Genomic DNA, 17,320 nt, shown 5'->3' with positions numbered 1-17,320 from the left:
CGCCTTTCACCATGGGCAGCTCCAGAGTTGTAAAGAGTCCATCCTCTCTCGAGGAGTGTGGTTCCAGAGCCCAGGCCGTGCGTAGAGGTGATCCCGACTATCTCTAGTCGGAACCTCTCAACCTCACGCACAATCTCAGGCTCCTTCCCCGCCAGCGAGGTGACATTCCACGTCCCTAGAGCTAGCTTCCGTGTCCAGGGATCGGGTTGTCGAGGCCTCCACCTTCGACTGCTGCCCGATCCTCTTAGCACCGGCCCCTTACGGTCCCTCCTGCAGGTGGTGAGCCCACTGGAAGGCGGCCCCACGTCGCTCCTTCGGGCTGAGCCCGGCCGGACCCTGTGGGGGAAGGCCCGGCCACCAGGCGCTCGCATACGAGCCCCAACCCCGGGCCTGGCTCCAGGGTGGGGCCCCGGCTGCGCCATACCGGGCGACGTCACGGTCCCTGATGTAGTATCTCTCATAAGGGGTTTTGAACATTTATAAATCCTTTTTTAATAACCTAATAAAATGTATACAGAACTTTACGTGTCGGAATTCGTAATGTATTCATGCATGTCTACTTTTATTTCCTATTTAATAGAAAAATGTATTGCATTAATTGAAAAGCATTTATTCCCTTAGTATTTTGGTAAGGAAAGTAGCAGCTTCTTTATATACTACAAATTAATGAGGTTTATTCTTGGTTCTTGGGCCATTCGAAGTTACACACAAGCATGCTGCGTCTGTGTCTCCTGTCTCGGCTCGGCCATATTCAGTATCCTGTCTTTAGAGGATAAGTAGCCCAGTCAGTTTTGACTGTTTATGTGCGTGTCTGGGTGACAGAGTGTGTTTGCGTATGCATAAACATGTATGTATGTGGGTGTGGATGCGGCTCAACTTTGACAATCTTATGCTGCCTACATCACATTAGTATGCCTGACAGGGAGAGAGAGAAAAGAGTTAGAGAAGGAGTGAGAGGTACAGTGTGGGAGAAAGAGAGAATAGAGAGAGAGAGAGAGAGAGAGAGAGAGAGAGAGAGAGAGAGAGGAGAAAGAGCAAACGGCCTCTGAAAGTGCTGAATCGAGACGTTACAAGGCTTTTTTCATTTCATTAATTCAACACAGCGCACTCTCTCAAACGACCTCCCTTTCTCCTCTATGGGGCTTTGCTTCTTTTTTATTGGGGGGGGTGGTACGTCATGGTCCACAGAAGAGACACACACACACACACACACACACACACACACACACACACACACACACACATATATACACACACAGGCGCACATACTGTACACACAGGCGGTTTCACACTGATGGCCATAGCACAGAGATTTGATGCCAGTCTCTCCCCAGTGAGGAGACATGCTGTGCTCTTGCCTCTGGGCACACTAATCTATCGACACGCTAACCTTGGACAAAATGTGTCATCCTGAAAAGGCCAGATTTGCATAGAAAAGGAGAGAAGCAGAGGGAGACAGGACCAGAGCGGGATAGAGAGGCGGCTGGGTTTAATTACTTTTACTGATTCCTCACGGGTGATATTTTTTCCCAAACAGCAGTAAACTTTGACAGCATAAGCGTGCTCTGACTATGAAATCCATCTACAGGGAACTCGATTGCCTGCACATCAGACTTTTTTTTAGAAAAAAACAAGAGAGGGAAGACAGTGAATTAAAAAAAGTACTGTTGTATTCTATTATGTCTTTGTTTGCTAACATTGCAATAGGTGGATGCAATAATATAATATTTTCTGTCCGGGTTTTTTTTTATATATCCATCTGCTGATTCTAGTATTCCAGAATAAAAAATACAGTGACCCAAATTTGAAATGAAACATTGCTTAGTGGCTTTTATAAAGCCACCTACAGTATATTTAAAGCAGTTTTCCGACATTAGCAGTGCAAGAAGGATGATGGTGTGGTTTGTATATATAATATAAGTGTATGGTAAGAGCATATTTTTTTTAAAGAAATAACATTCATTTTTGAATAGAAATTTAAAAAAAAGTAAAAAAAAAATTAAATTAAATAATTTATGTTCTTAATAGATATAAATATTTTAAATAATCAACATTTTCTGACCAAAGAATAAGAAAAGAAAATCCTATTCGTTAATGGGCATAATGTCTAGACTTAAGAATCAATATTGTTATTTTTGAATGGATAAACATTGTATATGATAAGTATTTTTATAGTGACTAAGACGAATTTTTGTAGTGAACTGTCTGTATTAAGCATGATTTCATCACATTTGCTCAGAATTACCAACACAGATCCATCTCTCTCTCTCTCTCTCTCTCTCTCTCTCTCTCTCTCTCTCTCTCTCTATCTCTCTCTCTCTCTCTGTCTGTCTCACTGTCTCTGTCTCTCTGTCAGGTGACAGACATGATGTTGCAGGACTCCCTGTACCCCGACTGGGGAAGAGCAGCTCGACGCTTCTGGAAACAGGGCAACAACAGAATTGTGCTCTTCTGGTGAGCTACAGGATGATTCTGTCCCTCAGGTGATGGATTTCTGTGGAAAACATGACAACCATGCCAAATCAACAGGCAGCAGCGTGTGAGATACTATTATTTCTGTAAGCCAGTTGGAAGGATGTTTATTGAAAACGGGGCTATAATAAATGGTGAATCTGTGTGGATTTGCATGTTGAATCTTACATTCCAGAGCATACTTACCTATAAGAGCATAGATATCTCCTGAGCTATTGCTTTAAAGCAAGTATTGAAGGGAATAATGACTTCTTGTACATGTTGTAGACCTGTAACACCAGATCCAATACAATGTGTTGGGTAAATGATTTCTAACCAAAGTCTAACCAGTATAATTTTGACCGTGTCCAAAAACTAATTCAACCTTTACACTTAAGTTATTGTTAGATTAGATTAGATTCAACTTTGTCATCGTGTAGAATACAAGTATAGAGCCAATGAAATGCAGTGAGCATCCAACCAGAAGTTAAAATACAGTGTTTATAAATAAATCTAATATCAACTTTCTTTTGGCTTCTCCCATTAGGGGTCGCCACAGCGGATCATCCGCATGTTTGATTTGGCACATGTTTTTACGCTGGATGCCCTTCCTAACGCAACCCTCCCCATTTATCCGGGCTTGGGACCGGCACTAAGAGTGGCTGGGGTTAGTTCCCTGACCGGGGATCAAACCCGGGCCACAGCGGTGAGAGCGCCGCATCCTAACCACTAGACCACCAGGGGACCATAAATAAATCTAATATAAATATATAAATATACAAATACACAATAAATATATTATGGGAGTACAAATATGCAGTATGTACTGTAGAAGGTGTCGTATGAGTAAGAGGCATCATGGAAAACAATGTAAGTGTAAAGTATGGAGACATGGAAGTGTACAGTGCAGTCTTTATGAGTAGTGTTCAGTTGACTGAATTGGCTGTAGAGATTTATTCATTAAGTTCCCAAATATTTGTCCATTATGCTGTTTAGCAATGAAAGCTTACTGTTAACAAAAATTTTTTTATTGATGCTAAATTAAAAATATACGTTATATGGAGGAGAGAAATGGGTCACCTGACTTGCCAAAGTGGTAGCACAAAGCTGGAGGCTCAGATAGGATGTATAGGGTGTTTTGATCATCGAACTACTCTAGGAGACCTAAACCTGTTCCAGTTGCATCTGTACACAATGCAAGTTCCATGAAGATATGGTTTACATGAGTTGGAGTGCAAGATCTTGATTCACTTTGACCATTTGGGATTAATTAAAACACTGACTGCACCCCAGGTCTCCTCAATCCTAAATCATTACCTGACTTTACTAAGGCCCTTGCGGCTGAACTCCAAAATCTAGTGGAACAACTTCCTAGACGAATGGAGGTTATTATAACAGCAAAAGGGGACTAAATGTGGAAATAGATGTTCAAAAAACACATTCGAGTAAGGTGTCCACAAACCTTTGTTCATATAGTGAATATTGAACACTGAATATTATTATATACTGTATAATAGTTTTAGGTGATTTTTACACAGACACATGGACATAAAGATATTTATGAAAATAATCACATAGCTACAACTTTGGAGTTATAGTATTTTAGAAATAAAGGAGCAGCATGATGCATCATGGTGGTCAAATTATTTATTCGCCTGTATGTAGCTGGCTACTTAGCTGCTTAGCTGTATTTGAAGTAAGAGGATAACTTGTGCTAATTCAGTTTTTTCGAGCTTGTTAGAGTGCTGCATAATTACCAGCATGTGTCATTACACAGGACATTATAGGTTTTACAGCTCGTAAAGTGATCGGTGTTAGAGCAGGAAAGTACAGTGCAGTATAGGGGACGATTAAGTTTAAGGTGAAATAGGTAAAGCCTTGAGTTTTCGCTTTGAATATTATTAAGATCTCACTTTAAAGTCACAGCCGGTTCACATGACTGAATTGTATCCAAAAGCCGTTTGATTGCTCAGCATTATAGAATATCTGACCATACTTGATGAAGGAACAACACCTAATTACAAACAAGTAATATTTAACTTTTATTTTTCTCTTTACCTCCATACATTTGTTTAGCAGGACCTTCTCTGTATCCTCTTCTTAGCTAAACTGAGCTCTGCATGCATTTCGTTTTATGTAACTGTTGATCAGAATTGGTTTCGAAATCAGCGTTGATAGTGTACTTAATGCTTAACTGAAAATTGCAAATCGCATGCAAGGGTAAGTAGTAGAACGTTTGTGCTTTTGATAATGAGATTTCATTAAGCTTTCATTCCTGCTGCGCTTTGCTTTTGATTTTCTCTAACTGTTGCATGCGAAATTAATTCAGGCCCTTTTATTTCTAATGAACAGCAGGAAGTAAGAGATCACAGATTATATCAGTTCTTTTTTTCCACATGAATAACTGCATAGTAACGTAGAACATACATTTAAGATTTCAACACGTCATCAGGAAACTTATAAAATTTGCTTTCCTTTGCTCTTATTGTCTCTCTCTCTCTCTCTCTCTCTCTCTCTCTCTCTCTCTCTCTCTCTCTCTCTCTCTCTCAGGACAGTGTTGATTTCCCTGACCTCTGTGGTGGTATTGGTTATTAGCACAGACTGGATTAGTTGGGATAATTTGAATCGAGGATTCTTACCTAGTGATGAAGTGTCTCGAGCGTTCCTTGCCTCCTTTATTCTTGTCTTCGACCTCCTCATCATCATGCAGGTGACCAATGACCAGTGAACTTTTATGTCTATCTGCTTTACTTTCTCTAGCCTTCTCCTTGGCTTCTACACTCCTTTCCCTTTCCCTCTGTCCACTTTATGCTGTTTTAGCCAATTGACTTTTTGAGCATTGTGCACCTTATGCTTCAGGGCAACTTTAAGTCTTCAAGAGCACTTGGCTGAATCTAAGCTGTTTAGATTCTCTTCACTCCTCAATACAGTTTATCGTCAACTTTTTTTATTTACTTCTTAAACTGCAATGCCATTGCATTTCTGTTTTGGAGATCACTTCCGTGAATAAACTGCAGGCTTTTTAACACATCTCTCCATCTCTAATAGCGTTTTTCAAAAGTTCTTCCTTACCACTTACAAAACACACTTTTGTATCTGATGTGGTCTCATTTCTCAGGGTCTGCATTACTAAACCTTTTATATCATTGGACTTTATGTCGAGAGAAAACAGCATGCAAATCCACAGAAATCACGACACTGGCCAATTACTTTGAGACTGCACTGTACCCATTAGCCTTGAGTTATTGCATCCCTCACAGAGCTACCTCTCTTTTGATTTACAGTAAAGTAAAGCCCACCCACACAGGACCTTGAATTCTGCTCAATGTGCTCTTCTCTTTCTGAGAGACACATCCACGATGGTTTTTTTTTTCATTTTGCACGGTGTACCCTGTGAACATGTTTATTGGCCTTATTTACGATTTTCAATTAGACTGTTACATCTGGAATATACATCTCCTCGATCCATTCTTTCCCTCACAACTGCAGTCAATAAACAGTGAGGTTTCTGGTATTGGGATGTCTCGCTTTACCTTTGTCTGTGGTCACCATGTGTGATGGTTAATCTCTGTGCTCTGTGTGACGCCTCTGATATTTTATTCAAAGGCTAATTGACTTTCCCTGTTTGTTGACCCTGATCACGCGGAACTCCTTTGTCCCTGGTTCTTAGCAGGTTTACAAGACATTTTATTTGATTTATACAGCAATATAGGTCCATTTCTCAATTTTAATGAAGCTAGTGCAGATTGAGAAGAACAGAAGAAACTGTAATTATCATGCAATTGAAAATATTATTTTTGTCCTATACTACATCATTGTTTAATCCTTAAATCTGATTGGGTAGAAGATGTTAATTAATTTTCTATGACACCTGACCATAAGATTTGCTTTATTTGCTCCCAGTTTGTGATTTTAATAACCGCCACCCTTTTGGGAATATGTTCCAATAGATTTTGGAATGTGCTTGTGGAGATTTGTGCTCATCCAGCCACACAGGTTTTAGTAAATGCCAGGAAATGTCTTTAAATTCATTCCTGAGGTGTTCAGTAGGGTTGAGGTCAGAGCGCTACAGTAGACAACTCAAGATCTTCCACTCTGTCCTCTTTAAAGCAGCTTAATGGAGCTCACATTATGTACAAAAGCATTGTCATGCTGAAAATGTAATGCTTCACATTCAAAGACTTCCGATACCTCGAAATTGAAGGCACACAATTGTATAAAACATACATTTGGGGAACAACTAGCAATGATGTCAGATGTCCCCAGCATTATTTCAACGCATAGGCAAACTAATAAGTGGCCTACTGTAGGGTGCAACCAGCTGGCGGGGCACCAGTGACCGCCCCCCTGCCCTGCCGCTGCCACACCTTATTCAGTTATATTATTTACTTGTTTTATCAGTTTAATATACATCATACATTTGCATACTCAAATTCAGAAATTTTACAATAATTATTAAATGTGTTTAATCTTTTTTTATGGAAGGTTGCAAATGATTTGCATGGTGTGGGGGTGGAGCCAATCGAGGCAAGGGGGGTTGACAATAGAAATCTCGCCTAGTGGGCCAAAAAGGCTAGAAACAGACCTGGATGTCCCAGTTCTTTTGTCAAATTATTGTATTTTATTAGATGGTTGCAAAGCAGATGCTCCACATAAACTGATTTGAATTTTTTTTTATTTGTTTATATGGAGAAGAAGGCATTTATCTGGAAAGAGTCACTAGTGTTAGCACAGTGTACCAGTCTCAGGACAGAGGATTTTGACATTTTGACAGACTATTGTATTATTAATTTGTTTGTTTGTTTGTTTTTGCAACTTGACAAATGCTGATTGGCAGTTTTGTAAAGTAAAAAATTCTAAGCATGATCCAAAGTAATGGTTAAAAACAGAGAGGTGGCCAGCAAGCAGTATAATCATGGCTTAAAACAAGAATCAGAACGGATCAATAATAACATAGGCAAGCACCACAAAATAGCTTGGCAAACTGATAGACTAAGATTAACTGACCCTATACCTTGCAAGGAGTTACTAAATGAATGTCTTTTGATATACTATGGAGAACTGGCGTGAGTAATTGAAGACACTTTTGTTCAGTTATTAAAAGGGTTGGTTGTGATGCTCCAATGTTTGGAAGTTGTATTTAGTTATATTTAGTTATAAACAGTGTTGGGGGTAACGCGTTACAAGTAATGTGCGTTATGTAATAATATTACTTTTCTGGAGTAACGAGTAAAGTAGCGCGTTACTTTATACATTTACACATTAATATCTGAGTTACCTTTTTTAAAAAGTAACGTGAGTTACTTTTCAGTTAAATTATTTTGCATAAAAAAAATAAATGAATCAAAATGAACGTAGTCACGTAGAATCGCGCACTCATACGTGCGAGCCACGGGAACAGAAGCTGGTCAGAAGCGGAGATGGCAAACCAGAGCATTACATTACTGTGATGAGAGTATTCTTATTATTTTGAAATAGTCGAGGAAAAGGAGAAAGGAATAATGGTTAAGTGTAGATTATGTGTTGGTGAAAAGCTCTTGTCAACTGCTAAAAATACCACTTAAAAAAAAAAAAAACATCTGCATGCAAAGCACAGCACTACAGATGTGTGTGTGTGTGTGTGTGTGTGTGTGTGTGTGTGTGTGTGTGTGTGTGTGTGTGTGTGTGTGTGTGTGTGTGTGTGTGTGTGTGTAATGTTGAATATATGGAAATGGAGAAAGAAATATAGAAAACTTTTGCCGACTTTCCACCACTGCAGATCTATTGACTGCTCAGAATAAAAGTTCTCCGTGGGAGACACATGTACGACGCCATCACAGCGGAGAAAGAGAGTAAATTCACAGCTCATTTGCTCTTTGTGGGAAGATAAACTGCCACGGTCACTGATAATAGCGTGAACTTTGTAAAAGCATTCAGAATGTTTCAAGCTGATGATGAAGCAGAGAATGATGTAGAAGAGGACGAGGTCATATTTACCGAATTGCACAAAGTTTTATGAGTTGACAGCGAAAGGTATGTTCTCGCTCCACATCACCGGTGTGCAGCCCACACATGTCTTTTGCCCTTATATAACTTATTTCTTAATGGCAATTATCTATATTACACCTGTTACATCTGTAAGGCGTGAAAGAGATACAAGTAACGCAAAAGTAATATAACGCGTTACTTTCCATAAAAAGTAACTAAGTAACGTAATTAGTTACTTTTTTGGGGAGTAACTCAATATTGTAATGGGTTACTTTTAAAAGTAACGTTGCCCAACACTGGTTATAAACATGTTCAGTATGCAGACCAGGTTGACTGTTGGTGATCGGAGTTGCTGCTTTGTGACCCGATATTTTTGATTTATTACTTTTAAAAAAGAGGCCAAAAAAAAGCCCGTGTGTGAATGATTTATAGCTGCTATAATGTAAGTTATAACAGGAATTATCTGTTTGCATATACATTCCATGAAATTATATATTGTAACTTTAAACAGATAAAATACATTGTCTAATTTTCTTTAAGAATTTCTTCATATTAATAGTTTCTTCAGCAAATTGCCTTGGTAGCACTATAAAACACGTTGCTGTGTGCTACACATGCAACATATCCCGTTGTGTAATCTTCATACATTTTTTTTTAGGTATTTGTTTAAAGGATTTTGCTTTGTCATCTAACATCTATATATATATATATATATATATATATATATATATATATATATATATATATATATATATATATATATATATATATATTTTTTTTTTTTTTTTTTTTTTTTAATTCCTATTCATTTTTCTTTTCTACCCAAAAGACGATCACATGTCGTAATTCATGTTGATATATGAAAGCTCTAGTTATATGTCATCAGCAGCTATTGAGATCTTACATCATCCACATGCTGTGTGAGGTTTGATTGGGTTTACGCTCTCCTCTATCAGTGGAACCACCGGCAGATAATAGGCAAATCTGACATCTGCTCATCTGATGTTTAATGTCACTAGTCACGGTGGCGCCCTGCAGAAACCTTCAGCAGAATCTGTGCTTTCTGTCAGATTGTGAATAAATGTCAAAAGAATTCATCAATATGTAAGGGTTTCCGAACTGCAAAAGTCAAACAAGGACTTCTGTGTGAAAAATTGTTTCATCTAAAAATATCTTTTAATAACTTTTTTCCTCTTTGGTAAAGAGTTTATTGCGCACCGCTTTGTAATTAGGTTTTCACAGCTTGTTCGCCGTAACTTATGAGCTTCATCATTTTCGGCTAGTATAAATATATATGGGTTTTTCTTTCTTCAGGACTGGGAGTTTCCCCATTTCATGGGGGATTTGGATATGAACCTACCCGGCCTCTCTACAACACAGCTGAAATTCAAACTCCCAGTCTGCAAGCGGATCTTCAAGGACGAATATCATATACACATAACAGGTATGCTTGTATCCTGTACCCATTTATGTATTCACCTCCAACATAAGGGACCATTAAAATATAATTAAAGCAGTACAATTATTCGGTCATTATGTTCTCAGGCATCATTTTAGCACATATAATAAATCAGTTTCTTCCCTTAGGACAGGCTAAGAAATTTTTAGGTTGTAATTACATATTTGACGGCGTTATTTAAAATGTTCAGAAGCAAACATTACTGCAGCCCTTCAGCAATGGCTACCAAGGTTGTTGTCCCTTAGCTGGGTGGATTCTTTTAATGTTCTAGCCATCAGCAAAATCAAGTTGCCAAGTTGTCCCAGACCGACATCCCCTAGGAGTTTCACTCTTTTGTTCATAGCACAGCTTTCAACGTGATCAGTGGGTAAACTTCATGTCTTTTATAGACTGTAATAGTAAAAGCACTTTAAATTTTTTAACAGAAGGACCAAAAACAGTTTACCACAATGTATGATAACAAAACATAAAAACTCCAAAAAAGATACTGTTCCTCATTATTCCTAAAATCTTGAAGTGAAAGCTTTTTCAGAACACTCAGAACATCCAGTGTTATACATTTATTGTGCTATTTGTATGGTTACTGCATGAACAATGCATATGTGCTGGCATTTCTTCTTCTATTAGACATGTTATTGCAGAGAGCACAGTATTTATATAACATTTGTTTTGTCATGTTATCCCAAATCATGTTTAGAACTTTCTAGCATGTCGAATCAAATTTTCCACTCCAAATCATGTAAACCATAGCACTGGGGCATTGAACTAGGAGAACTAGGAACATTGAACTAGGAGACCCAAACCTAGTTAAAAAAGAAAATGTAATGCAACTGCATCCGAATACATACATCCTATTCTCCTCTGAATATGTGGTACAAGTTTGGGGAAAAGCTACATAACCTTTTGTCATTTGAGAGTGTTCATGTTTTTATTGTTAGTTTTAAATAAAACCTAGATTTTTTTTGGGCCATTTATAAAACAAATTTCAGTTTTCAGAGCCATTTTTGAAGTGGAATATTTGATATGTAGATTCTTTATTAATATTAAATAAATAAAACCTTTACACTGAAACCGCTGTTCCGTCTATACATTGTGTTCATTTTGATGGAGCTGATTGTTTGTAATCTGATTGCATGTGAAGAGAAGTCTTTCTAGTGTGTGGTGTTTTTGATGCTCTTCGATCTAAAGCACCTGCTGGAGGAAAGGAGTTCAAATATGTGGAGGCCTGCTGCAGGGAGTCAATAATGATTTTTTTTTTTCTGCTTACTTCCCGGCTCTGGAGAAGAACAGGTCCTTGTGGGAGGGCAGGTTGCTTCCTATGAGCTTTTCAGCTGACCTGAAAATACAATGCAGTCTCTACAGCTCATTACTGGTTGCAGAGCCAAGCCAGACTGTTATTAAGGTGGTGAGCACACTCTCAATGGTGGCTGCGTATAACTGGGTCAATGACTCCTGTACTAGGTTGCTTCCTCAGCTGTCATAGGAAGTACACCCTTTATTAGACCTTTTTGCCAATTCAGTGAGTGTTGGCTTCCCATTAATAAATAGTGCTCCTCAAGAACTTGAATGTCTGCAGTCTTGTCTAGTGTGGCAATAGGAGGTAGTGAAAGAGGCAAAAAAAAAGCAACCTAAACAAACCAAAAAAGTTATTTAACTAGTGTCGAATTCCAGGTGTGAGGGTTCTGCTACTTCTGAACAATCAGAAAGCCTGTGATTCTTTTAAAGGAGTGGATCAGATCGTGAATAATTGTATAACATTTCAAGCTAAAGTAGAGAAACATAGTAAAACTGAAGAAAGAATTGTTCTATTACTGGAATCATAGAAGCTGCTCATATCCGTCTCTGGAATTTTCAGCCGTACTTTCTGTGCTGCCAAAGATTGACTTCATTGATGAGTTTTCACCAGTAACTTTGACTGATATTTATCTTGGTATGCCTTTCCTGTGACAAGACTAGGGCATGTGAAAAACTGACTCGAATCCGTGCAAACATAAAGCATAAGACAAAGCTTGTGAGATCTAAGGACAAGCAAGTCAATAGACACCAAAGATAGACCTCTCACTCGCTAATGGTAGACACACTGTCTAAGCATAACTGCATAGCTCTATGTGCTCTACTGACCTTCCCCAGTGTTGGCATAGTAGTGTAACTATAATTACCTCATTTATCTTCACTGTACATATTACCACTTCTCACGGTAGTCCATCCTATAATATGAATACAGAGAGAGAATACACTCTCTCCCCCAATGTACAGTGTATTTACTATTCTGCCTTCTTTTCTTGTCGCTGTCCTATTTTCCATTCTACCTTTTTGTATCCATGGGTTTTATACAGAACATATTTGTCTTGTGTGTGCTTTTCTTATAAATACATTTTTACCAAACCAGAAATAGGATTAGGCTGAGTTATGACTGTCATCAGGTTTATTTGATTTCTAATACTTTGGACTAATGACACTCTTAATTGGAACTGTGAAACTATTAATAATTGTGAATCTATAATTGGAAAGTAATCAATCGACCATTCTTACATTTCCTGCATCACATACATTTATCTCAGTAAAATCTAAGAGTGCTTATATCATATATTGTGCTAGCGAAGTGCTCTATTGCATTTCCTTTGTCTTTCACTGTTTATTTTTATGGTTGTTGGGGGAATGGTCTTAAGTTCCCTCAGGCATTGCTTAATGAACTGCATACTCAACAATTAGCAGTTTAATGTTAACTTTAAACCTTAATGGGCTGCACTGCATTTATCTTTCATTAAAATAATAATAATAATAATTACTTAAGCATAACTAAATATAAAATTCTACTTATTACTCTTCTCAAGAAATATAACTGCACCGTTAGTGGTTTATTGAAAAGTATATGTTGTATTTAGAACACCTGTATAGTCATTCATGCAGTTATCCAATCTGCCAATCAATGCGGACCAGGTGAGCCTGTATTCACTCTATACTCATATTCCTGATCTTGGCTGAATTAAGATTCAAGATGCAAGATTTTTTATTTCTCACAAAGATAGTTATATACAGAATACAATTTGCAGTGAAATGGAAACCTGTTCGGTTGCTCAGAAATTGTGCATTAGATAAAGGGGTCTATAAATATAAAATAAGAGAAAATAGGAGAAAATATATTGGATAAAGATAGTGTAATTAAAAATAGTGCAAATATATTTAGATGTGCAAAAAGGAAAGTACAAATTATATGGAATGTAATAAGGTTTTACAATAACAAACCAAAAACAGTGACAGTGACAATACAAGGTGCTGTGTGCAAATGCACAAATCTGATTGTAAAGAAAAACTGAGCATAAGAGACTTATGTGAAAGTTGGATGGGCATGTGTGCCTTAACAAGTCTGGTAGCTTGGAGTGGAACCTGATGTGGTCTTTATCATTTGTTGAAATCCAGCTGAAAGGTCAAACTATTCTGGATTTGGAGATGCTTGTTTGTATACCACTGATGGAAACAGTGGTTATTTGAGTTACTTCTGTCAGCTTGAAGCAGTTTGCCGATTCTCCCCTGACCTCTCTCAAGAACAATAGGTTTCCACCTGTAGAACTGCCACTCATTGGCTATTTCTTTTGTTTTTCACACCATTCTGTGTAACTCTATAGACTGCTGTATGTGAGAATCAGCATGTCTGGCACCAACAATCTTTCCTCACTCAGTCAATGTTTGATGTGAATATGATTTGAAATAGATAGATAGATAGATAGATAGATAGATAGATAGATAGATAGATAGATAGATAGATAGATAGATAGATAGATAGATATATAGATAGATAGATAGATAGATAGATAGATAGATAGATAGATAGATAGATAGATAGATAGATAGATAGAACTTTATTGTCATTGCATTGTACAGGTACACAGCAACGAAATGCAGTTTGGCATCTACCAAAAGTGCAAAAAGTAGCAAGTGTGCAGATAAATATGTAGCATATTTACAGCATGTGATCTATATGTAAGCATATGTACAGTGAATAAATATAAAGGCTATAGCAGGGCAGGGACATGTGGACATCATTAAGAAGTACAGATAAATAGTTCTAAGGCTATGGCATTGAAAAGAAAATGTGCAGAAGTTAAAGGTTATAAGATTATGGCATTTAAGAAATGTGCAAGCTGAATAAACAAGTTTACTATATATTAGTTCAGTAGTGTGATGGTGGAAAAAAGCTGTCCCTGAACCTGCTGGTTCTGGTACGTATGTATGTGAGTATAATGCTGTATAATGTTGTAAACTCTGTGCAGATATCTGCTGTGGTCAAGGTGTTCAATGGCAGGTAGTTGGGTGCCAGTGATGCATTGGGCGGTTTTGACCACCCTTTGCAGGGCTTTACATTCACAGACAGTGGAGCTTCCGTACCATACAGTGATGGAGTTGGTCAGGTCGATGATGCAGCGGGAGAAACTCGTTAAAATACCTGGGGGCAGATGAGCTTTCTTGAGACTTCTCAAAAAGTACAGGCATTGCTGTGCTTTCTTAACTAGAGCTGAAGTGTTCTGGTGCCAGGACAGATCCTTAGAGATGTGAACTCCCAGGAACTTAAAGCTGAAGACTCGCTCTACCTCAGTTCCATTGATGTTGACTGGGAGATGTCTCCTGCTGTTGGATTTCTGAAAGAATATATGATTTTTTTATATGATTTGACTTCTGTCTGCATGATTTTCTGCATTGCATTGACACATGACACATGATCTAATGATTAGATAATTGCATGAATGTGCATTTATTCAGGTGTTTTCATAATACAGCTGTAAAGATACTGTATCTCTCTTTGTTATTTCAGGTAAATGGTTTAACTATGGCATCATCTTCCTGGTCCTCATTCTTGACCTAAACATGTGGAAGAACCAGATCTTCTATAAGCCCTATGAATATGGCCAGTATGTTGGACCAGGAGAGAAGATCTACACTGTAGAGGAGCCAGCCACTCTTAGCCACTTCAACCGCAGCACGCTAACATGGGAATGGCGGTCAACTAACGTAGACCCTGACACCAACCTTACCTACATCTACAGAGACATGTTTCTCCACAGCCGCTACACTGGTGTCAGCCTGGATGTCAAATGCTTGGCGTTCATTCCCAGCTTAGCTGCCTTTGTCCTCTTCGGTTTCTTTATCTGGCTGTTCGGCCGTTTCCAGGACAGCGAGACATTCCTGGAGAGCCAGGACAAGGCGTATGAGCGCATCAAACGCAAATCACCCTCAGATCTGGGCGTCACACCTGAGGAGGTGCATGTATCAGTGAGTGAGGCCCTGAAAAGAAGTGGTACTCCAATGTTGATGCTAGTGGACACTCACCATTTCGGGTCCTTGACTAACTCCATATCCCCGTGTTCTAATGAGACCCAAGAGACGCAACCTAGCGGTTCTGTAGATAAAGCAGCATGTGCCGAAGCTGCCGATGTTAACAAACTGACTCCATAACCTTAAGCAAAGCTAATATAAACTCTAGAGAGTTGAGTTACGTTTCTGCTGAGCTCCTGCAACTCCATCCTTGCCTTGTTGGGATTGTTAATGATGGCCAAGCCAATAACTGAACACATGCCACTAACACAGGTCCTGCAAAGAGACACTGTATGCTGGTTGTTAAAAATCTTCAGAGATCCACTGTCAAACTTCTAATAGCAGATATGTGTTTAGCACAGTGTGTTTTCTACATTTTAATAATAAGCTTTTCAAGACACCACTACTGGCACTGACATTTTGGAACTTCTAATAGCCCAACTTTCTTTTCATTAGAGTATTGCATACGGTCCAAACGGTGCTCAACATTTTTTTTTTTTTTTATATTTTTATTGTTCTACTTTGGCAGTGCCTACATGGAAACTGGTTAATACACCGAGTGCACAGCAAGATGGCAATGAGGAAGCATGAGGAATATTTTCGGCAGAAAAAAAACGGTGCCTTTAGTAGACATGTCCATTATCGGACGGTAGAATTTAAAGGTCTTGTGAGATGTCACGTTACATTATATATTTATGCAATATGATGTGTTCACTATGTGTCTTGTATTATTCATTCGATCATTCGCAATAAATGTAAAAATTGTATTTAGATGAAAATCACAGCAAAATGAATTAGCTACAATAGAAAGCTGAAGAAATTGTAGTCATTGGTCACTCAATAATGCGTTGAATTTTCACATGGATTTTGACTGTCATTTGGCTGGTACTGAATTCACCTTGTTCCCCTTATATGGTTTTAGTTTATTTACATTATGTTTTTGTGATCAAGACTTTTCAAGACTGCCATTTGAGTGGCACAACTCGAGTGGCACAACAAATACAAACTGAGATTGGTGTATTGTATATGATCTCCGTCAGTCATGTGTTGGAGTTTGGCATGACCACAATCTTTTTTTTGTATGCTTGCTTTTGTTTTGTGATCATTTACCAATGATGCTGTTCAATTATTTTCTTTTCTAATAAAATATGAACAAGATTAAATCTCATTTATATGTCTTAAGTAATGGTATAGATAAATGACATTTTGCAGCATCTGATCAGTGATGCTTCCTTGATAAGGTCTGTTGTTGTTGTTGTTTTTGTTTGGTGTATTGGTGAAAATGATGCTGCTGGTCTTGAAACGCTTCCAGACGACCAACTGTTTCCATTTCAAATAGGCTCGGTCCATAGTGACCCTGTTGCCAAGCAACTCTTCAGGGCCGACCTCTTCCAGCTGCTGCCCCAATTAGTTCATTAGGGAGGGAAAATAACTTTGTGCAGCCAAGGCAAACCAAGTCGTTTAGAGGAAAATGTAGTAAATGACCATCAGCTCCAATTAAGGCCAGCGAACAAAGGCGGCAAAAGCGTTCATTACTTGTCCCTACCATAAGATTTTCAAATACACAACTCTTTATTTATTAGTGACCAGAAATGTGTTGTTTTTCAACACAATTTTCCATGTATTTGTTATCAGTATCCCGTTAATGAAGGAGAGTTACTTTTGTATAGTATATTCTGAGGATATTTTTGAGGCTAAAATACGAGTGAATGTAAAAAACAGAAAAATGCAGCATTATGAGGAGACAGAGGAAGCACATGAACAAGATTGTGCTGTATAAATATATATACACAAAAAGAATAAATAACATTATAATTAGACAACTATCAAATTTTTTCCTTATATTAAGACTCTTTGTAAGAACAAAATGAAAGAAAAATGGTATAATGGACATTTTTTGAAAATATTCCACTGTACTTGGAAGTGTATGCTCTGAACCAGAGGCAGCAGCTGCGTCTAAGACCAAATTGAGTTGTTCTCTGTCTGGCCATCGTCTAAATCTTTACCAGATCAGTTGTCATGTCATCCCTCTCTCCCGCATCTACTAGATCAGAGTATCAGTTGAGAAGTCTGCCATCAAGCCTCGGCAGAGCTTGAACTCTGAGGGCTCTCTGAATCTGTCAGACTTCCATC

General features: G+C 38.2%; 1 protein-coding gene across 1 annotated transcript in view; it reads left to right on the top strand.

The window, feature by feature from the left end:
- tmem117 (transmembrane protein 117) overlaps positions 1 to 16,355 on the top strand; it is a 54,897-nt gene extending 38,542 nt beyond the window's left edge. The window contains exons 5-8 of the mRNA XM_083546610.1: positions 2,357 to 2,454; positions 5,002 to 5,161; positions 9,733 to 9,862; positions 14,688 to 16,355. Of these exons, the coding sequence (XP_083402736.1) occupies positions 2,357 to 2,454; positions 5,002 to 5,161; positions 9,733 to 9,862; positions 14,688 to 15,328 (1,029 nt within the window). The 3' untranslated portion in view covers positions 15,329 to 16,355. The remainder of the gene's footprint in view (positions 1 to 2,356; positions 2,455 to 5,001; positions 5,162 to 9,732; positions 9,863 to 14,687) is intronic.
- Positions 16,356 to 17,320: the final 965 nt, after the last annotated feature.

The sequence above is a fragment of the Silurus aristotelis genome (genome assembly GCF_946808225.1).
Source record: "Silurus aristotelis genome assembly, chromosome: 7".
NCBI lineage: Eukaryota > Metazoa > Chordata > Actinopteri > Siluriformes > Siluridae > Silurus > Silurus aristotelis.
The sequence above is the reverse complement of the archived record's forward strand: the minus strand, read 5'-3'. Positions and strand labels throughout refer to the sequence as shown.